Source organism: Hypanus sabinus, chromosome 3, assembly GCF_030144855.1.
Source record: "Hypanus sabinus isolate sHypSab1 chromosome 3, sHypSab1.hap1, whole genome shotgun sequence".
Taxonomy (NCBI): Eukaryota; Metazoa; Chordata; class Chondrichthyes; order Myliobatiformes; family Dasyatidae; genus Hypanus; species Hypanus sabinus.
In genome coordinates this window covers 176,500,982-176,524,476 of record NC_082708.1, presented here as the reverse complement: position 1 = coordinate 176,524,476, position 23,495 = coordinate 176,500,982, and the positions used below count along the sequence as shown (strand labels likewise).

Genomic DNA, 23,495 nt, shown 5'->3' with positions numbered 1-23,495 from the left:
GAGGAAAGTTTATACATTCTCCCTCTGACTGGTCGGGCTCCCTGCGGGTGATCTGGTTTCCTTCCACATTCCAAAGACATACGGTTAGGATTAGTGAGTTGTGGGCATGCTACATTGGCACCGGAAGAACGAAAACACTCCCAGCACGATGCTTGGACTATGTTGGTCGTTGACGCATCCAACGCATTTCACTGTGTATTTCACGTGACAAATAAAGATAATCTTTAACCTTTAGTGCAGCCTTGAGATTCCTTTACTTGCAGGCATTTACGAGGGGGGGGGAAGAACTACAGATAGAACTTCACAGAAAACTATACATAACCAAAGACTGACAAACAACCAATGAGCAGAAGAAGAAAAACTGCAAATAAAAATAATCGCGGGAATGTGAGCTGGAAAGTGTAATTGAAAGTGACTCCATCGGCTGTAGAATCAGTTCAGAGCATTGGTGAGTGAAGTTCACCGCGCTGATCCAGTAAGCTGATGGTAATAACTGTTCCTGAACCTGGTGGTGTGGGATCTAAGGCTCCTGCGCCTCCTGCCCGATGGAAGTAGCAAGAAGTTGCTTTTGCCCGGAAGTCAGAAAATGCACCTAAGTCACTCAGTTTTTGGTAACCATACCTCCACAGAAAGGCACCAAAAGCACATGAGACTAACAAGAAGGAGCAATTACAAGTGGAGCTGTAGAGAAAAACGAGTTTGGTTTCTCATTGGAATAAATGCATCTGTGTACGTCAGACATCATATAATGTTATGGAAACTCATTTATATGTAAAGATGTCTATGATCGGGTATTCGTACCCTGGGACAGTGTGCCCAGGATTCTGCCACTAGTGGAAACATCTCAATGTCTGTAACGCCCTCTCAGGATCTGGTACATTTCACTCAGCCCATCTCCTACTTTTCTAAGTTCCAAAGAATGATATGGAAGCTCCAATGCACAGGATCACAAGAAGCTGCGGAGGGTTGTAGATTCCACCAGCTCCCTCATGGGTACAACCCTCCCAACCATTGTGGACACCATCAAAAGTTGGTGCCTCAGGAAAGTCACATTCGTCATTAAGAATCTTCATCATCTGGGCCAGGCCCTCTTCTCATCACTACCGTCGGGGATGAGGTACAGGAGCCTGAAGACGTTTTAGGAATGCCTTCTTCCCCTCTGTCCTCAGATTTCCTGATGGAAAACTCGCTATTGCTCCTGTGTACAGTTTTTTAACTGATCAATTGATTGACTGATTATATCTTACCGTAATTTTTATGTCCTACACTGTCCTGCTGCCACAAAACAGCCGATTTCATGACAGCGACTCTACATGTATTATTCTTGGGGTCCGCAGGGCAGCATAGTAATTAGCACAACACCTCACAGTATGGGTGACCTGTGTTCGATTCCTGCCGCTGCCTGTAAGGAGTTTGTATGGTCTCCGTGTGACCGCCTGGGTTTCCTCCTGATGCTCTGGTTTGCTCCCACATTCTAGAGGCTGGGAGGTTGGTTGGTCATTGTAAATTGTCCTGTGATTAGGCTAGCTTTAAATTGGGGGGGGGGGGGAGATTGCTGAGCGACCTGGTTTGAAGAGCGGGAGAAGCCTACTCCGCGCTGTACCTCAATAAATAAACACAGAAATGAGTAAGTAGATCAATAGATAGGTAACCCCGATACTAATTAATTTAAGGCGAGGGAAGAAATAGTTTAAAGTGATCTGAGGAGAAAAGTTTTTTTTTAATATACACAGAGTGCTGGGTACACGGAAAGAGCTGACCAAAGTAGTGGCAGAGGCGGGTACAATGATAATGGTTAAAAGACAGTTACGAGGATCGGGAGGGAATTGAGGCAAATGGTGTTTGGATAAACATTTTGATCCGGCATCGACCAGTTGGGCCGCAGGTCCTGATTCCCGTGCTGTATATCTCTGTCCACCTACGAATTTCTTTAACAGCTAGTGATAGGAAATGTCCCTCATCCAGGAATTGACAATGAGAATCTCTTTTGGATTGACTTCGGTATGAGTACTGTACATCCCATCTCACGTAAGGGGAATACAAAAGATGTACAGCATGACTCCAGGTGTAGCCTCGCCAGCACCCTGCACACAGTAACAATACTTCCCTAATTCAGGATCAGGTTCCTTTTAAAGTAAATTCAAGGGTGGAGGACAATTCCCCGGCGCACCTCCCCCTGAACGCAGTGAAATAGCGCTGCGTGTGGCGTGGCCGTGCGAAGAGACAAGTTAGCGGATGTACAGCCCACCCCTCGATGTATTTGGAGGCAGCAGCGAGAGATGAGAGTCCAGCTTTGCTGGGACGCTCCTGAATCCAGCGATTCGCTTTCCGAACTATGACCGGGGAACCCTCGGGAGAAGGAGAGAGGACGGTGCGGTGCTGAACCCGCGAAAGGCAGCTTGTTTAACCCTGTGGTAGGTACAGCCTCTTGCGCTATTTCACCTCGCTTCTCTCTCACTGAGGAGCAACATAGCCTTCAACTCACTTTCGTTGTCCGTGCCAGGTCATTTTAGTGAGACCTCACACTCGTACACTGACCGGTCTTTATCATAGCGATCCTGCAAATACCGAACTTGTGATTTGAAAAAAAAACAACACGATTTGGATTAGTTAAAAACTGCATCAATCGGATTTAAAATGGTTATCGATTGACTTGTACGGAATCGGTGTCACTGCCCCTGGTTTTACAAACAGAATTGGACTTGGGTTTTTATCATTTAAATTTTGCATGTGGCGGGTTACATCAGTAAACGAACCGGCGAAAATAACGCAGCTTCAAGGAGTTGCCTAAGTTAGATGGTGAAAATTAACTCGGCAGTAACCCCTTAATTGCACAAGTTCGGGAGAGGAGATGGGGTTTCTGGGGACAATTCAGATCTGCGAGGGGCCACATGTACACCCCGTGGTATCTCCTGTAGGTAATAAAGTGGCCACCAAGTATACGTTCATGGTCTTCTGCTCCTGTAGTCCATCTACTTGAAGGTTCGAGGTGTGTTGTGCGTTCAGATATGCTCTTCTGCACATCGCTGTTGTTACGTGAGGTTATTTGAGTTATTGTTGCTCTCAGTTTGAACCAGCCTGGCCATTCTCTTCTGACCTCTCATTAACAAGGCGTTTTCACGCACAGAAATTTATGCTCACTGCAAGTATTTTTGTATTTCACATCATTCACTGTAAATTTTAAAGGCTATTGTGCGTGTAAATCCAAGGAGATCAGTTTTTTCTAAGATATCTGAGCCACCCCGTCCGGCATCAATAATCATTCTAAGGTCAAAGTAACTTAGATTACATTTCTTCCTGATTCTAATCGACAACTGAACATCATCTTCTGACTTTCCGTGGCACTTGGCAATCCAACTTAAAGGGGCATTACTACCACCAACTGGACTGGAGTGTGGGGTAGGGAATCAGGCAAAAGCCCTGACTACTTCTCTTTTCAAATGAAAGCTGAATTGCCCCCTAAAGCCCTATAGATTGTAGGTACTGAGAGATGATACTGTGAATTAAAGTCACTCCCATAACTTAACCAAGTTTTTAAATGAAACCTGTTAACCCCCAAAGGTTGTAAAGAAGCCAGTATTTGAATTCTTTCAACCTTCTGCTACTGCTACTGCTGGAATGACCTGTTTCATAATGATAAGGAAACCTGCATTACCCAAAATGATGTTTTCCAACAAGATATGAGGAATAATTAAACATAGTGTGCCCAATTCTAAGTTGTGTCAAAATAATTCCTTCCCTCCTTGTTCTACCCCCTTCTCCCATCTACCCAACAGTTTTTTGTATTCTATAAAGGTGTCTCCCTGTATGCCCATTATCCCACAGGACTTGCCATAACCCCCTAATTCTTAACTTTACTGACCCCTTAATTCTGATTTGCTAAGTGGAAGGTCTATATCCTCTTGAACTTTTAACAGTTTTCGTAGCTAGACTATCATGGACCCATAAGAAGAAAACAGATAACCAATATTTTGTATACGAAATAAAGTTTGATGAGCTTCCAACAGTGAATCTGATCTACTGCTGGAACGACCTGTTTTAAAACTCATCAAAACCGAAAAGGAATCTGAACAAGTTACAACTTTACATGGACAAAATTCCCTCCACCCACGGTAAGCCTAAAATGATGGCAACCAATTCTGCTGTATGTACTGATAAATGGTTAGTAAGTCATTCCTTTATTGTTACCTGTAATTCCAGCCCAAAAACAGCCACACCAACATTCCCAGTTAAATCATTTTTTGATCTATCTGTAAAAATGGTTAACGTACCATAAGAATTTTCCTTAATATATTAATGAGCCAACAGATCCAAAACAGGCAAAACAGAATCCTTAGACTTTATTAAATATTGTAATCTAAGATCAATTAAAGTCATTAGAATAAAACAAGGTGGAGTTACTGAGAAAACTACAGTAGGGCATAATCCAGCAAACCCATATTCCCTGCATGATAAGAACTAAGCCACCACAAACTATAAACACTATTCCCAACAGTCCTCCATTGCACCTGGAAGGATAATTGTCCCATTTCAACCAGTAAAGCCAAAACAGGGGACAAACGTATTGCGCCACAACATAATCTTAAAGGCTGTGCTTGTATCACATCCAAACACTATAAAACTGAAGATGCAGCTGACCCATAAGCCACGAAGCCATAATCAAGAACAGATCTAATTAAAAAAATATAAATGGCCAACAAAGATTTTCATGTAACACCCGAAAAACACCCCCATAGGCACCTGAGAAATAGTTAATGCTCCTTTACATTTATCAATTAGTTTACTGATAAGATGCTTCCATGTCAGCTTATTACCGACCCACATGCTGAAAAATTTTACCACCAACACTTCTTCAAGAACTTGACCATATAATGTCAAATCAAGTGCAGATCTTTAAATCCTCTTTGTAAAACACATAACTGTTTTAGCTACTGAAATCTTAAATCTCCATCTATTTGTCCACTGTTCAACCTTATTCATTGCTAAGTGCATTCCATATACAGTAAAATTGAAATTTCTATCTCTAATCCATAGAGCTTCATCATCTGAACATAGTAATTCACCCACCTTTCTCAGAGAAAATATTATTGATCATAATATCAAATAATAAATGGCTACAAACACTGCCTTGTTGGATCCCATTCTGTATTTCATAGAAATTCAAAAATACCCACACTAACCTGCATAGACTGTCCAAATAAAAAAAACTCAAAAAAATTTATACAATCTGTCCCTGACTCCTAATTTCCTTAGTTCAATCAAAAGTTCTTCCTTCCATAACATAAACTGAATCTCTTGACCATGTCTGCATGCTTTTATGCATTGATGTGCTGCCACATAATTGGCTGGATATTTGTATTAATGAGCAGGTATACAGGGTATATCTAATAAAATGGCCATAGTGTGCATAACATGAATTCTAAAACATCATTAGCAAGACAACACATGCATAGTCCAAGTTCCTGAGTGACATGCAAATTGATAGTACAGCACCAGGCAAACCAGCCTGTCATTCCACCGGTCAAACACTGGAGGGCATCACTGATGGGAGAGGCCAGCTCATAACTGAACATGGACTCCACACTACACCAGCTCCAGTATTGTCTCAGCTGGACTGCAGCAGCAGGCAAGCCCCACTTGAGGCCTAGTCCTCACTACAAGCAAGGCCACGCTGCCACCTCATCGCCTGTCTTGTCACCAAACAATGGAAACAGGCCTGCGGCATCTCACAATATCAATGTCCTTGCGTTTGCAAGAGAGTCATCCGAGACAATCACTCATGGTAACACTGCACGCTGCTTTTGCACACCAACTCCGATGCCTTCGAGCAGCAGGCAGCAACACAGTCTGCACCCAGGTCAGCTCCTCCCAACCCAATCCGTCCTGTCCCCTTCTCCAAGCCCAGTGCAAGCTTCTCCTTCTCTAACCTGAGCATCGACTCCTTCGACATCTTGGCTGGCGGCTCTGAACATAAGGAGATCACTGATGCAGCAGACCTGCGGTACTCATTGTTCGTGGTGTCCAGCATAGTCCTATGATCACAAAAACACATCTTAATAAGCAAAGTGCAGCCTTAGTTGGCCACCAAGAGGTTGCTGTGTTCAAACATGCTGCCATCTTACCAGAAGTTCGTACCAGAACATTGTAGGCCAAAGGGCTTGTACTGTGTGTTATTGTTCTATGTGTTATCTACTTATCTGTGTGTCTTGCTAGCTATCTCACTCATAAATTTGCATATTTCTAGCAGGTTACCCCTCAGCTCCCCGCACTCCAGGGAAAACAATCCCTGTCTGAACAATCCTTTGGAAACAAGGTACAGAACAGCCATGACATTATTGGATGGCAGATCAGGTTGTGGAGCTAATCAAAGTTCAAAGTACATTTATTATCTAAGCACATATATGACACTGTGGCAACCCATTTCCTGGCACATCCGAACCGGCTCACAATTAGATAGCCTATGGGGGTTTGTGAGCACAGAGCTTTGGAGCCTCTGCGCCACGGGGGGCAGGTTGAGGGAGGCTTAAAAGTGAGGCTGAGGATTTCGAATAAAGTTTTTTTCCTTCGACTGCAGTTACCAACTCCGTGTCATAATTTTAGCGCTGCATGTAGCACACCGCTACAACACCATATACAACCCTGAGATTCATTTTCTCTGGGCATTCACAGTACATACAAGAAACTCAATAAAATCAGTGAAAAACTGCACCCAGCAGAACAGACAAACACCCAATGTGCAAATACAAAAAAAAATACTACTAATAATAATAAATAAGCAATAAATATAGAGAAATTGAGAAGAAGAATCCTTGAAAATGAATCCATAGTTTGTGGGAACAGTTTAGCGATGGAGTGGGTGAAGTTGAGTGAAATTATCCCCGCTGGTTCAAAAGCCAAATGGTTGGTGGGTAATAATTATTCCTGAGCCTAGTTGTGCGGTTCCTAAGGCCCCTGTACCATCTTGATGGCAGCAGTGAGAAGAAAGCATGGCCTGGGTCGTGGAGGTCCTTGATGATCAATGTGGCTTTCCTGCAAAAGTACTCCACGTAAATATGTTCAATGGTGGGGAGGGTGTTACCCATGTGGACTGGCATTTCCATTCAAGGGTATTGGTGTTTTCATACCAAGCCATGATACAACCAGTCAATATACTCTCCACCACACATCTATAGAAGTTAGATGTCATGCCAAATCTTCACAAACTTCCAAGAAAGTACAGGCGCTGCCGTGCTTTCTTCATAATGGCACTTGAGTGTGGGACCCAGAACAGATCCTCTGAAATGATAACACCCAGGAATTTAAAGTTCCTGACCCTCTCCACCTCTAATCTCCCAATGTGGACTTGTTCATGGACTTCTGGTTTTCCCCTCCTGAAGTCAGTAATCAGCTTCATGGTCTTGCTGACATTGAGTAAGAGGTTGCTGTGGCACTACTCAAGCAAATTTTCAATCTACCCTTCTAGATATTCTTCAGCACTTTCGATTCAGCCGACAACAATAGTGTCATCAGTAAATGTACATATGGCTTAGCCTCACAGTCATAAGTAGAAGGACAGGGGACTAAGCACACAGCCTTGTGGTGTACCTACGCTGATGGAGATTGTGGAGGAGATGTTGTTGCCAATCCAAAGTGACTGGGATCTACAAGTGAGGAAATCAAGGATCCAGTTACACAAGGAAGTTTTGTGGCCAAGGTCTTGTAGCTTATTGCTTAGTTTTGAGGGAATGATGGTGCTGAATGCTAAGCAGTAGTCGATAAAGAACGTCATGGTATATACATCTTCACTGTCCACATATTCCAGGATCGAGTGACGAGCTAATGAAATGGGATCTGCTGTGGACCTGTTGTGCTTGTAGGAAAATTGGAGTGGATCCAAGTCACTTCTCAGGCAAGAGTTGATATGTTTAATCACCAACCTCTCAATGCACTTCATCACAGAGGATGCAAGCGCTACTGGACAATGGTTGTTGTGGCAGGTCACGATGTTCTTCTCAGGCCTGTTAATTAATTAATTAACTAATTAATTAAAGCGTACTTGAAACAGGTGGGTACCTCAGACTGTCAAAGTGAGAGGTTAAAGATCTCATTAAACGCTCCAGCCAGTTGAGAGGACAGGTATTTAGTACTCGGCCAGGTACTCCATCTGGGCCAAATGGGTATCCCTGCTGAAGGATGTTCTCACATCTGGGGCTGTGGGAGTTTGTGAAGGTTCCACCATGTTTTGATGGTCAAAGCAAGCATAAAATGCATTGATCTCATCTGGGATCGAAACCTTGTTGTCACCTATGCCGCTTGGTTTCACCTAGTAATCATAAACCCTTGAGATTCTGCAAATACTGGAAATCCTGAGCAACACAAAGTGTTGGAGGAATGCAGCAGGTCAGCCAGCATTGATGAGAGTGAACAGTCAGCGTTCCAGGTCAAGACCCTTCATCAAGTCTTGGTGAAGGGTCTTGGCCCAATCCATCAACTGTTTATACCCCTCTGTAGATGCTAGCTGACTTTCTCAGTTCCTCCAGGTCAAGGACCTGATCAGTCACCTTCTCCACAGTCGTGTAAATACAAGGCTTTCTTTGCAACACTTTTTTGCAGGGTTGAAGATGGGGCTGGAAGCCAACCTGTCGGTGCTGCCTAACGATTCAGTGCCCTGGGATCTGGGAACAGGAGTGGGCAACAGTAGCAGCTGGCTGGCTCCCCAGGATGTGATGGTGGGCATTCTGCTCACTCTCATTGATCTTGTCACCTTCCTGGGCAATACCATCGTCTTCATCTGCCCAGCCGTGGAGAAGAGACTGAGGACAGTCACCTATATGTTCATCATGTCCTTGGCCTTGGCAGATTTACTGCTTGCTTGCCTTGTTATGCCTTTCAGGTAAGAAATTGACTGTATAATCATAGATTCATTACGTTTTAGCAAGATAGAAACAGGCCATTTGGCCCATTAAGTCCATGTGGTTGTTCCAGTATTCCAGTTATCCTACTCCTTTGTTCTTTATTGCGACTTATTTATATTTGCATTTGCACAGTTTGTTGTTCATTGATCCTGTTTACAGTTACTGTTCTATCGATTTGCCAAGTATGTCCACAGGGTTGTATGTAGTAACATGTACTCTGATAATAAAAATACTTTGAGCTTTGAATTTTTCTCCTGTTTGTTCATTATATGCCTTGTCATATGACTTAGGCAATCATGGTCTTTCCGTGGCTATGATCATTCTTGGCAAATGTTTCCACTGAAGTGGTTTGCCATTGGTGCCTTCTGGGCAGTGTCTTTACAAGACGGGTGAGCCCAGCCGTTACCAATACTCTTCAGCAATTGTCTGCCTGGCATCAGTGGTCGCACAATCAGGACTTGTGATGTGCACCGGCTGCTCGTGCGACCATTGACCACCTGCTCCCGTGACTTCACATGACCCTGATTGGGGGCTAAGCAGGTGCTACACCTTGCCCCAGGGTGACCTGCAGGCTAGCAGAGGGAAGGAGTGGCTTACACCTCCTTTAGTAGAGACATTTCTCCACCCCTCACCTAAGTATAATGCAATTAGCACTATTATAATAAAGCAAGCAGTAGTATAAATGTGTAGTATAAACTTTATGATCTGTTGTCCTTTGTGATTTGGTTTCAATTCCATCTCTTTGTACTGATGCAAAAGAGCATTGGACACAGCGATTGCAGGTTATTGCTGTTGATGTCTGAGCAGCGAATTGTCAGTATAATGAGCATCCGTTCACACTAGTCACCTCAGGTAACTTTCTGACGCTGTGGTCTAAGAGGAAACTCTAATCTGGCAGAGTCTTGTAACAGTAATGTGGTTCTTGCTGCCAGTCAGATATCCAATTCTTTTCAGATCAAGGTCGGAAAATTTTGGCCATTGTGAGCTAACCCTCTGTAAATGATCTCCAATGTGACGGCATCGAATTTTCACTGTGAAAAGTATGAACATAAAACTACTATGCACAGAGAAAGGGCTGAGCGTCCCTCCATTCATTCCGTCGAAATCCCCTGCAATCTTGTATGAGGAAGTGCGGGCATTGGAGGGGTCCAGAGGTTTAGAGAAAGTATCCCAGGATTGAACACGTGAGAGCTGTTTGATCGCTCTGGGCCTATAGTTGCTGGAGTTTAGAAGAATGGTGGGGGGTGGGTTTCATTGATTTACTTTTTATCTGGTTCAGACAGCGTTGTGGGCTGAAGGGACTGTTCTTGCGGTGGACTCTTCTATGTTTTTTAAAAACCTAGCTAATATTGAAAGGGTTAAATAGTGACGCAGAGAGTATGCTTCCATTTGTGGGAGAGTCTAGAACCAGAGAGCACAGCCTCCAAACATAAAGCAATTGCTTTAGAGGAGAAAAATGGGGAGGAATTTCTTTAGGCAGGGGGTAATGAATTAATGGAATTCATTGCCGCAGATGGCTGTGGAGGCCAAGTCAATGGCGATATTTAAAATGGATGTCAATAGCTTCTTGATTAGTAGGAGTGTCAAAGGCAGGAGAATGGGGTTGAGAGGGATAATAAATCAGCCATGCTGGAATGGTGGAGCATATTTGATGGGCTGATTGGCCGACATCTGCCTCTGTCTTATTGTATTATATCAAATTTCCTCTAAATTCTGTGCTCTAAGTCAAGTTAATCATTCAAGCTTTTCCAGTCCAATAGTGTGGCTGAGATCTCACATCCCTGGAATTACACTACTCTGTTCCACATCCTCTGTAGGGCCTTCACCTCCTTCTCGGTCTGTCTGCTGCCATTCAAGTCCGGGATGATAATTGCCTCAAAGCAGCTCTTATCACCTGGCAATGCCCTGGAGCAGATGGTTGTGATGGTAAAGGTCACCTTCTGCTCCACTACCCCAGCGCATCTCCGACCGCCATTGATGCAAAACAACTCGTGTTTCAATGGACATGTGACAAATGAAGCTGAAGTTGATCTTCTTCAGGTGATAATTGATAACCGCTGATTGCTTAATTATTGTCACATGCGCTGAATTACAGTGAAAGACATCACTTTGCATGCAGGTCATTCCAGAAAGTAGGTCGGTCTAGATAGTGCAAGTATGAAAGTGGTAACGGAGCGCAGAATTGAGGGCAAAGCAGGAAAGCAGTGAACTTCTGTTTGTGTGGTGAAAGAGTGAATTATTGCTGCAATATAAGCTCCGGTGCCAACAGAATATCACCATTTCCTTTTACTGAACAGCAACGTGTCCTGAGGAAATCTGAGATTCTCTGGTGGGGACAGCTGTAATCTCCAGTGAGAGTTAAGGTATTGGCATTTAACATAGTGTGAAGTCGGTCACTCAGGGGAGGCTAGTGCTCATGGACTCTAGCCTTGCCAACATTGAGACGTCTTCAAAATGCAATGCCTCAGTATCCATCATTTAAAGAATTCCAGCACCCAGGACATGCCCTCTTCTCATTGCTACCAATAGGGAGGAGGTACAGAAGCCTGAAGATACATACTCAATGTTTTAAGAACAGCTTTTTCTCCTCTGCCATCAGATACCTGAATGGACATTGGACAATGAACATGTACACATCCTCTCTACTTTTGCTCTCTGTTTTCACCACTTATATAATTTAATTTAATTTTAAATATACAGTTTTCTGAGCAAAAGTCTTAGGTATATATATATCTAGGGTGCCAAAGACTTTTGCACAATACTGTAGCCATTTTATATATTGCACTGTACTGCTACCGCAAAAAAAAACAAATTCTGTGACATATGAGAGCGATGATAAGCCTGATTCTAATATGGGTCTCTATTGTGGAATGACATTGGGAAAGGGGCACAGAGAGGGGAATCATGGTTAGGAAAAGTGGAAAAAGGTAGAGGGAGGTAGTGAGAAACACCAGTGAGATATTCTGTAATGATCAATAAACCTAGTGTTTGGAATCACATGACCTTGCCTCATGTCTCAAGGCTGGGTATGACTGCACCCACAGCACCCTCCCACCCTGGCACTCCTTCCCTGCCACCTGCCCAACACACCATCTGCAGCACTCTACTCTTGCCATTCCCTACATCCTTGAATCCCACCAAATTTATAAACTTGCTCTCCGCATCACATTGACAAATACTGTGCAAAAATCAGCCTTGGCGATGCATACAGTATTGCCCGAGACGTATGTACGTACGTGTGTGTGTGTGTTTATCATTATTTAACCTATTGCTTTGTACTGCTGTTGCAAAACAACAAATTTCATGATATATGCCAGTGATATTAAACCTGGTTCTGATTTTATGCACAGAAAACTGAGCCAAAGTGCATGGTATAACAAGATCTGATCATAACAAGAACTCTGCACTCCCATCCGCATTTCAATTCTATCAATGCCAGTAACCCCTCCTCCCCAACCTTGCCCTTACCACCATGGTCCATTCTTCCTCGCCTCTCATCATTCCATGAGCCCTCCTCCCTCATCCTTGTATCCTTTGACAGCTCTAGCATGTTTGGGCTTCTGCAAGACCAAAGTTGGCCTTAACCTGAACTCTCATGTGGGACACCCTCACATACACATTTCCTTCCAAACACACCTTTTCTATAAAAATATTGGGTTTACATCCTGGCACTCCCAGTTTAACACCACTTCAGGAGAATCATTTCCAGAAGATCACAATTGCAAATGTGTACTCTGTAAGCATTGCAAATTTGCAGGAAGACAGATTACCACCTTTTCTCAAGGGCAGGTCAGCATTGGCCTTAAAATTGATATGCATACCCAACAAGATTCATAATCATACAGTCATACAGCACAGAAACTGGCTCCTCAGCCCATCTGGTCCATGCTAACCAAGATGCCATCCAAGCTCATCAAATTTGACAGAATATGGTTCTCTCTAAGGTTTAGAGATGAGCTTGGATTCCCAACCTTCTTATATGCCATGGACAAATACCAGTAAGCAAGGGGTCCATGGACCCCAGGTTGGGAAATGCCTACTCTAAAACTTACTGTGCCATGTATCTTTCTCTTTCAATATTTTTATTAGTTTCTGCATAAAGGAGTACAGAGTACAAGAAGATAGATATTATAAGTCAAAAGAAAAAATAAAATAGTACCAAATACATTGTTTTAAAAATACAGTTACAATCACAAAACCCTGTATTCATAAAAATTAAATTAAATTGTAATATTGAAATATAATAATTTGTTAAACAGAAAAAAATATCTAAACCCACTACCAAAGTCAGAGCTGTTAGGAAAAGCAAGAAAAAGGGGAAAAAATCCTTATCATATAATAAAATATATTATTAGCCACCATCTGTACTTTACAACAAATCAAAGGTTTTGAAAATAACTCAAATATGGTCCTCGCCATGTATCTTTCTAAATGTCTTTTACATATTGTAACTGTACCTACCTCTATCACTTCCTCTGACAGCCTGCTCCATATAAGTATTACCTTCTGGGTGGAAGAAAAAATGTCCTTGTATCTTTATTGAGACTTTCCCCTCTTGTCTTGAGTTCTGGTTCTTCATTTCCCAATACTGGGGGAAAAAAAAGACCGCGTGCATTCACCTATCTATACACCACATGATTTAATGCAATTCTATATGGTCTTCGCTTGTCTATCCTCTCTCTATAGTGCAGTCCTTTGGGCCTTGTCAACATCCTCATATAATTTTTATGCACTCTTTCCATCTTCATGACATCCTTCCGAGAGTAGGTTAACCAGAATTGAACACAATCCTCCAAATGCAGCCTCACCAACATCTTGTACAACTGCAAGAAATCATCACAGCTTCTATAATGAATGCCCTGACAAAGGCCAATGTGCCAAAAGCCTTCTTCACTACCCTATCTGTGATGCCACTTTCAGGGAACCATGTAACTGTACCCATAGGTCCCATTGTTCTAAAGCATTCTCCTGGACCCTAATGCTTTCAATGAAAATCCTACCCTCCTTTGTCTTCCTAAAGTACAACACTTTGTGAATATATGCAATAAACTCCATCTGCCATTTCTTGGCCCACTTACCCAGTTAATCAAGATAGTTCTGTAGATCCTGATAAACATCTTCAATGTTAATGACATTCCCTATTTCCGTGTCATCTGCAAACTTACTGACCACGATTGTAAGAGACTAAACAAAGCTATCCAGTTGAATGACAGGATTCAAATTCCACCACCAGTGTGTTACTCTCCACTCAAAATAGTACAACTGGAAGGGCTTTGCATGGATGAATTTTACTTGTTGCTTACACTCAGGAACCTCCTGTACCTAATAAAGTGGTCACGGAGAGTATGTTCGTGATCTTCTGGTGCTGAAGCCATCCACTTTAAGTTCCTATATGTGCATTCAGACATACCATTCTGCACATTATTATTTGAGTTATTGTCGCCTTCCTGTCAGTTTGAACCCAGTCAATCTCACTAACAAGGCTTTTTCACTCACAGAACTGTGGCACACTGAAAATTTTTTTGCACCATTCTTTTTAAGTTTTAGAGAAGGTTGTGTGTTAAAACCATATGAGATTAGCAGATACCCAAACAACTTTGTCTGGCACCAATTTTCACCCCACAGTCAAGGTCACTTAGATCACATTTCTTCCCTATTCTGGTGCTTGGTCTGAAAAACAACTGAACCTCTTGACCATGTCGGCATGCTTTTATGCATTGAGTTGCTGCCACGTGATTGGCTGATTAGATGTTTGCATTAATGATGCAAGTGTACCTAACAAAGTTGCTACTGAGTGAACAAGTGCAGTGTAATCCATGTTTTGTATAATATGCTTGACTACTTCCTTAACGGAAAATAGAAGTGACTATTGGATAATTGGTGGAAATCATGCCTCTGCCCGACCTTCTGATGGAGGGTAGATCAGCAGTGAAACAGAATCTATGCAGAAAAACGTACAGTATCCCCTTCTGCACCACTAATTCACTTTAATACTGATGTCTGCATTGTCTGAATTCATTCTGTTATGTCCCTTCTCACTGTACAGTTATCTTGCTCAAAACTGCTATAAAATAGACTTTAATTGAGCCAAACAATCAAAACTGTAAAAGAGTAACCTCAAGTTAGCAGTGATGTACAATGAGGGAGCTTAGGCTGTCTATGCAAAACATCAATCATCCCTTCAGAAACTTAGTGCATAAATCCAGAATCATTAAATTTCACCTTATCAAGGCTTTATCAATTTCAAAGAAAAATTACCAAGCAGTTTTCTCATGAAGAGGAATAAATAACATTGTTGGAGAATGAGTATAAGACTATAAAATATAAAGTTGGAGCGTAAACCTATTTGGATGCAGGTTAACATGGTATTTAAGAAACAATTAGGCCATCTTACCCAATTATCTTGCCTCCATAATGAATGAATGTTATTTTGCTTTTCCAGATTAGAAGGGATAACAATAGATTAGCATTTAATTTGCATTTTACCCAGATGGATTTCGATCAACAAGGTTTGGTAAACAAACATAGCTGAGGAATACACAATTAGTGATAGTGACTTTGACACGACAAGAAATGCCAAGGGGCTGTGCCATTGTGGTGTGGGCATCATAGATTCCTGAAAGAAACAATATGCAAGTAGATAAGGCAGCAATAAAGACATAAGATTTAATACCTTTTTGCGATGAGGGATAAACTAAAAGAATACAGTGGCAATAGTGAAAACATTTGAAATAGTACGGAGACTACTATTGACACTTCAGAGTCTCTTGTGTTCAGCATTAAGACGGATACTTGGATAATAAAGGAGTAGAAGAATAAGGGTCTAATATGGGCAAATGGCAGTAGCGTAACTATGCATAACAGTTGGCATGGATGAGGTAAGCTGTAGTGGCCAATTTCTGTGATTTTGTGGAACTAGATGCTGCTTGATTTCCTGAGTATTTCCAGCATTGTTTTCACATCAAACACCCAGCATCTGTGTTTTTTTAATTTCCATTGATTAATCTGGGTTTGTTGGAATGGTGCAGACTGAAGGAACATAAAATTAAAGGAAATCTTGGTAACGCAGGGCTGGGAAGGAATATTTTTTTACTGACCTGACACCCATAAATCAAAGTTCAAAGTAAATGCAAGTGTATGTCACTTGGTTTATTGGTTTATTTTTGTCACGTACTGAGATACATTGGAAAACTTGTCTTGAAAACAGATTGATTCATTACAACAGTCCAATAAGATAGTACAAGCTAAAAGAATGATAAAATTAAGAATAAATGTCACAGTTACCGAGAAGGTGCACTGCAGATGGACAATAAAGCCATAATGAGGTAGACTGAGGTCGATGAGCACATCTATTTGTACTAAGGCCCATTGTCTTATAACAGTAGCATAGAAGTTGTCCATGAGTCTTTTCAGACTTTTTTATCTTTTGTCGATGACATGGGGCAGAAGTCCATTGCGCTGTAGGTGGAATCTTTATGTCGGCTACTTTACTGAGGCAGTGAGAAATGTGGACGGAGTTCATGGAGGGGAGGATGGTTTCTACGATGTGCTGAGCTATGACCACAACTCCCTACAGTTTCTTGCAGTCAGGAGCAGAGCAGTTACCATACCAAGTTATGTTGTCTATGGTGCATTCAATAAAAATTGGTGAGGGTCAAAGGAGACATATCACATTTCTCCAGCCTCCTGGGGATGTAGTGACAATGGTGAGTTTTTGTGGCTGGGGTATTAGTGTAGTTGGACCAGGACAGGCTATTGGTGATGTTTACCCCTCGTTACTTGAAGTTCTCAATCCTCTTGATTTCAGCATTGAATTGAATTGACTTATTTCTTACATCCTTCACATACATGAGGAGTAAAAATCTTTACATTACTTCTCCATCTAAGTGTGCAATGTGAAATCATAGTAATTTATTTATAAATAGAACTGTAAATGTAACATAGAAATACACCCAAATCAGTGTGAGTTAATCAGTCTGATGGTCTGGTGGAAGAAGCTGTCCCAGAGTCTGTTGGTCCTGGCTTTTGTGCTGCGGTACCATTTCCCAGGTGGTAGCAGCTGGAATAGATTGTGGTTGGGGTGACTCAGGTCCCCAGTGATCCTTCAGACCCTTTTTTTTTAACACCTGTCTTTGTAAATGTCCTGAATCGGGAAGTTCACAACTACAGATGCGCTGGGCTGTCCGCACCTGTTCAGAGCCCTGCGATTGAGGGAAGCACAGTTCCCATACCAGGCAGTGATGCAGTCAGCCAGGATGCTCTCAATTGCGCCACTGTAGAAAGTTCTTAGGATTTGGGGGCCCATACCAAACTTACTCAACCATCTGAAGTGAAAGAGGTGCTGTTGTGCCTTTTTCACCACACAGCTGGTGTATACAGATCATGTGAGTTTCTCGGTGATGTGGATGCCGAGGAACGTAAAGCTGTTTACCCTCTCAACCCCAGATCAACCTAGTACCATTGACATAGACAAGAGCTTGTGCACTGTTCCCTTCAATGACCAATTCTTTTGTTTTGCTGACATTGAATGAAATATTGGTGTCATGGCACCGTGTCACTAGGCTCTCTTTCTGCTTCCTTTATGTACTGTTACTTGAGTTATGCCCCATTACAGTGGTATCATCTGAAAACTTGTAGATGACTACACAGTTGTGATTGTATAGGGAATAGTTTAGGCGGCTGAGGATGTAGGTTGTTGAGCACAAGTAAAAGCCTCAGAATCATAGAGCACTACTGCACAGAAACAGACTTTTCAGCCCATCTAGACCATGCTAAACTATTATTCTGAGTTAATTTGAGTTCTATCAACCTGCACCTGGACCATAGCCCTCCATGGTGTTGGTAACAATAGCTATTACTGCCTATCCTTGCTAATTATGGTCTGTTGGTCAAAAGATCAAGGATCCAATTGCAAAGGGTGATCTTGAGGAGTTCCAGGTCCAGGATCTTGAAGATAAGTTTGTTTGGGATTACAGTATTGAAGTTGAAGCTGCACTCAGTAAGCAACAGTTGGTGTCTTGGAAAGTTGGTAGGATTAGAACAAATTTAAAGAAAATTAATCATATCCGGATGGGAGTTTGGAAATCAGCATCAGAATGGTGGAGACAACAAACTGAATCCCATTGGAAAAGTATCCAGCTGGGAGTTAATGCCCCCAAACCTGCAGGTCAAGAGTAAGGCAATGGGAATTGGCTGAGAGCAGTTGTCAGTTTATGTTGCATAACAGGCTAAATGCCATTTAGTCATGTCATTGTCATATCTATGCCATCAATTGCCCTTAATTCCACACATATTGATAAACCCCCATCTAAACAAAAGTCTAATGATCTCTGGGAAATTTTCACTTGATTGCCAGAATCACCAATCTAATGAAACAAGTGATTTCTATTACAGCTTTCAAATTGGCCATTTAAGTAGCTTAATTTAAATTTTGATGTGTTCAGATTCTCCTTGGGAATCTCTTAATGATGTTCTAATCGTTAATCAATTCATTATCTTAATTACATTACACCCACAATCATTATCACTCAGGTAGAACATAAGCTAAAGTGGGAAATCGGAAATAAAAATAGAAATTGCTGTAAACACTTAGTGCATCAGGCAGTATCTGTGGAAGGACAAACAATTCATGTCAATGACACTTAATTAGAGAAGCTCTGTTCTGATGAAGGGTCTCGGCCCAAAACGTCGACAGTGCTTCTCCCTATAGATGCTGCCTGGCCTGCTGTGTTCCACCAGCATTTTGTGTGTGACACTTAATTAGAACTAGGAAAAGTTGGACATGAAACACAGCTCTTTGGAAACTCAATGGTTCAGCTCCCTCATCTTCCCATTTGGCATGTTCAGCCCTTGGGGTTTAGCAATGAACTTTACAATGTCTGAATATCCAGTCATTGACATTTCCAGCATTCAGTTTATTTTTGACTCGTGGTGCTTCAGAGTTTCATTCATCTCATTTGAATAACACCTCGCAGATGCAACTTTTGTTACTCATCAGCTTCTTTCAGGCAAAACCACCATAAGACCATTTAGAAAATAGTCAACCCTTTCATTTTTTCTATGAAAGTGAATGACCGTACACTTCCCGACACTGTATTCCATCTGCCTTTTCTTTGCCTATTCTCATAATCTGTCCAAGTCCTTCTGTAGCCTCTCTACTTCCTTGTCTCTCCACCTATCTTCATATTGTCTGCAACCTTTGCTGCCTCTCTGGAATCACTTTCCAGCAGTCCATGAGCTCTTCTCCAGCTCATCATTTATCTGGATCTGATATTCTTAAGTCCTTTCCGTCTTTCCACCCCTGACTCCCCCAACTACCTCTGCAGATTAAAACCTGTATCTTTTCCAATTTTTCCCCAATTCTGATGAGCGGTCCTTGGTTTGAAACATCGCCTCTGTGTCTCTCTTTCCCTCTCTGCAGATGCTGCCTGACCTCCTGAATGTACCCAACATTTCCTGTATAAAGATTTGTTTGTCATTTTCCTCTTAAAAATGAGCATTTGTCACTTGCACATTAAAACATACAGTGAAAGGCGTTGTTTGCATCAATAACCAACACAGTCCAAGAATGTGGTGGAAGCAGCCCGTAGACGTCACCACATTTCTGGTGCCAACATAGCATGATCAGAACTCACTAGCCCTAACCTGGTTGCCATTTGGGATGTGGAAGGAAACTGAAGCACCCAGAAGAAACCCACATGGTTGTGGGGGGAACGTACAAACTCCTAGCAGACAACCGTGGGAATTGAACCCCGATCACAATAGTTGGCACTGTAAAGTGTTAACCAACTACAGTGCTGCTGTGTAGCAGATTTCAGGTTTCCAACATGTTCAACATTTAATTCTGGTGAAACTATACATCTGGGTTCATCTCCTGCTGGCGAATTGTTTTATTCAGACATCACTAAATCATCATAATCCCTTGAGCAAATTCCATGAGTTAAGAAGGCTTAAATATTTAAGGCTGTTTGTGATTTTGAGCAAAGTGGGTGATGGGTGAAGCAGATAAGCTGGCGTTGTTCTGTCAGGATAGATCAAAGAAACAGAAACGCCCAACACAGCAAAACATAATTTATTATTTCAGCCTATTTTTAGCTACGGTTGATGCACAGAATGTAACATCAATTATGGGCAGAATGCTGCGAGTCATTTAACCTCTTTCGAATGTGCGAAGGCGAAGCTCTGCTAAAATGTTACTGAGGTCTTCGTAGATAAATAGAGTGCAGTTCAGAAGCTGATGGAGCTCATCAGACAGTAGGTAAGGGCTGTGTAGTTCAAGATGCAAGGTTGTACGAACACCCTCGAATCATCATCGTCTGGGGAAGAACTTGTGATTTTTTAAGCCAATGTAAAATCCATAGATAGGTCACACATGGAGTACTGTGTGTGGTTCTGGCTGGCACAGGACAGGAAGGATGTGGTTTCACTGAAGGAAAGGGTACAAAGGAGGTTCTTCAGGATGCTGCCGGGATTAGAGGACTTTTGTAATGTGGAAAGAGACTGGATAGGTTGGGCTTGTTTTCCCTGGACCAAAGGAGGCTGAGAGATGAGCTGATCAAAGTACATAAGATCATAAAAGCTATAGATAATCAACACCTATCTTTTCCATGACAGAGGTTTCAAAAACAAGACAGCACAGGTCTAAGGTGAGAGGAGGGATTCGTAAGGGAACTTTAAAGCAAATTCAGAGAGTGGTTGATTCCCGGACTCACAGCTAGGGGGGAGGATGGAATCAGATACAGTTGCCACATTTAAGAGGTATTTAGATCGACATTTAAATGAGAAAAGCATAGAAGGATTTATCAGAATCAGGTTTAACGTCATGGGCAAATGTCATGAAATTTGTTGTGTTGCACAACAGTACACTGCAATTCATAAGAATAAAAACAATACACATATATATAACTACGTCAGTAATGCAGAAAAAAGGGTAAGTAAATATTGAAGTGTGTTCATGGGTTCATTGTCCTCTCAGAAATCTGATGGCAGAAGGGAGGAAGCTGTTCCTGAATCATTCAATGTGTGTCTTCAGGCTCCTGAACCTCCTCTTTGATCGTGGGTGATAGTGATCCTTGCTGATGGATGCCACATTTTTGAGACATTGCCATTTGAAGGTGTCCTGGCAACTGAGGAGGCTGGTGCCCACAATGGACCTGGCTGAATTTACAACTTGCTGCGGCTTTTTCTGATCCTGTCCAGTGGCCCCTCCACACCAGACATTGATGCAACCAGTTCAAATGCCCTCTGCCATACATCTGTAGAAATTTGAATGTGTCTTTGGTAACATACCAATTCTCCCCAAATTCCTAATGAAATGTAGCCTCTGGCATGTCTTCTTTGTAACTGCATTAATACGTTGGGCCCAGCGTAGACAGGAATATAGAAACATAGAAAACCTACAGCACAATACAGACCCTTCGGCCCACAATGCTGTGTCGAACATGTACTTACTTTAGAAATTACCTAGTGTTACCCATAGCCATCTATTTTTCCTCAGAGATGTTGACATCCAGAAAGTTGAAAACCCTTTCCACTTCTGATCCCTCAAAGAGGACTGCTGTGTGTTCCCTTGAATTCCCCTTCCTGAAGTCCACAGAAAATTTCTCGGTCTTACTGATGCCATTGGCACCACAGTCCTAATACGGACGAATAGAATTGGTGTAGATGGGCCAAAGGGCTTGTCCCTGTGCTGCGCAACTCTGTCTCAAACTAGTTTACAAAACCATAGTGATGTAAAAGAACAGCCCTGAAATTGAATAGTAGAGCACACTTGAAGAGCAGAATAGTCTCCAGCTGCTTCTGTTCTTTCATGTCCCATGGTGTGCTGTCCATATAAGAGCACCTTAGACCCTGCCTGTGAGAGGAACTGCCCAGGGTGAATCAGACCAAATCCAAAGCCACTCTTGCTCAGTTCTTCCCCTTCACTCTGCCTTCTCTCATTGTTCCCTTCTACTCCTCATTTTCACCACCTCATTCATTCCTTGGCTTTGCCTCCCTCACTCTACCCCTCCTCAGACTATTTCTCCCTCACTCTCTTCCCTCTTCACTTGGCCTTCCTTCCCCTTACTCTCCTTTTTCCCTTTCCTTTACACCTGTCTCCCTCCCTCACTTGACTCAGTGCTTCCGTCACAAACTCTCCCTCTCTCCCTCCCACACTCCTGCTCAATCAATACTACTTTGTCTCATTCTTCTTGTACCTCTCCCTTAACCCGTTTCCCTCCCTCTCCATTCTCTCTCTCTATCTCTCCCCTCCCAATCCCCACCCTTCGTGTGTGTGTGTGTGTGTGTGTGTGTGTTTGTGTGTGTCTCTCTCTCTCTATCACTCTCTCTCTCTAGAATTAGATTCTAGAATCACAGCAAATGATAGTACACAAAAAGGCCATTCAGCCCATTCTCCTTACAATGAACTATCCTCTTTAATCCCACACCAAAAGCTGCAAAATCCACTCATCCTGAGATGTACAGTATATGTTAAATTATTATTAAATCCAGCTCTGCACTTTTGGTGTTGGCACATCTGGAGGTAATGGCACAAGTCCAGGGTGTTACAAAATAATGAATCTTAAGGATGGGGAAATCCATAAATTTAGTTGCCACTTAACATGGGAAGCGCATACACTTTGTGGCCACTTTATTAGGTATATCTGTACACCTGCTTGTTAATTAAAATATTTAATCAGCCAGTCGTGGGAATAACTCATAAAAGCATGCAGATATGCTCAAGAGGTTAAGTTGTTGTTCAGTCTAAACATTGGAATGGGGAAGAAATATGATCAAAGTGACTTTGACTGTGGAGTGATTGTTGGTGCCAGATGGGGTGCCCTGAGTATCTCAGAAACTGCTGATTTCCTGAGAATTTCAAACACAACTGTCTCCAGGGCTTACAGAGAATGGTACGAGAAACATAAAGCATCCGGTGAGCAGCAGTTCTGAGGGCAAAAACACTCCGTTGATGAGAGAGGTCAGAGGAGAATTGACCAGACTGGAAGGTGACAGTAACCTCATTTCAACAGTGGGATGCTGATGTGCATCTCTGAACATTAAAGTGGATGGGCTACAGCAGCAGAAGACCATGAACATAGACCTAATGGTCACTTTATGAGTTACGTAAGGTACCTGATGAAGTAACCACTGAGTGTGGTTCTGCTCCTTCGCACAGACTTCAGCAGCAGGTGTTGTACGCTACTTAATGTGCCTTGTCTCTATTGGAAATTGATGACTGGCCATTATGACTAACTGAATCCTTGAAAAAGCCTTTCAGCTGTTGGAGCTTGTTTAGTGTTTCCTCAAATGCTCTGCCACAATGTTAGGATGTTTATGCTGGGAGCAATTCTACAGTGAAAGAAGAAAGGGAATGGAAAAGTCACCTGTATTTTGCAGCTGATTTAGTTCTCCACTGCAGGCAAATGACGAATATACCTTTATTTTAGTTCATTGCATTGCTTGAATGTTCTTATTTTTACTGGGTGTTGATAATGCTGTTGAACTCACGTTCCTTGCCATGATGATTAACCAGACACGCACGCTTACCTTTGGTGTACCCGTATTTTAGGCCTGTAACCCTCCGCCATTATGAGAACCAGCCCAGTCCTGCCGTCCATG

General features: G+C 42.3%; 1 protein-coding gene across 1 annotated transcript in view; it reads left to right on the top strand.

Moving 5' to 3' along the window:
- The first annotated feature begins 2,276 nt into the window (after window positions 1-2,276).
- The window catches only part of LOC132391919 (octopamine receptor 1-like), a 36,903-nt gene continuing 15,684 nt past the window's right edge, over window positions 2,277-23,495 (top strand). Inside the window, exons 1-2 of the mRNA XM_059965696.1 lie at window positions 2,277-2,414; window positions 8,593-8,872. Coding sequence (XP_059821679.1) covers window positions 8,601-8,872 — 272 coding nt within the window. The 5' untranslated portion in view covers window positions 2,277-2,414; window positions 8,593-8,600. The remainder of the gene's footprint in view (window positions 2,415-8,592; window positions 8,873-23,495) is intronic.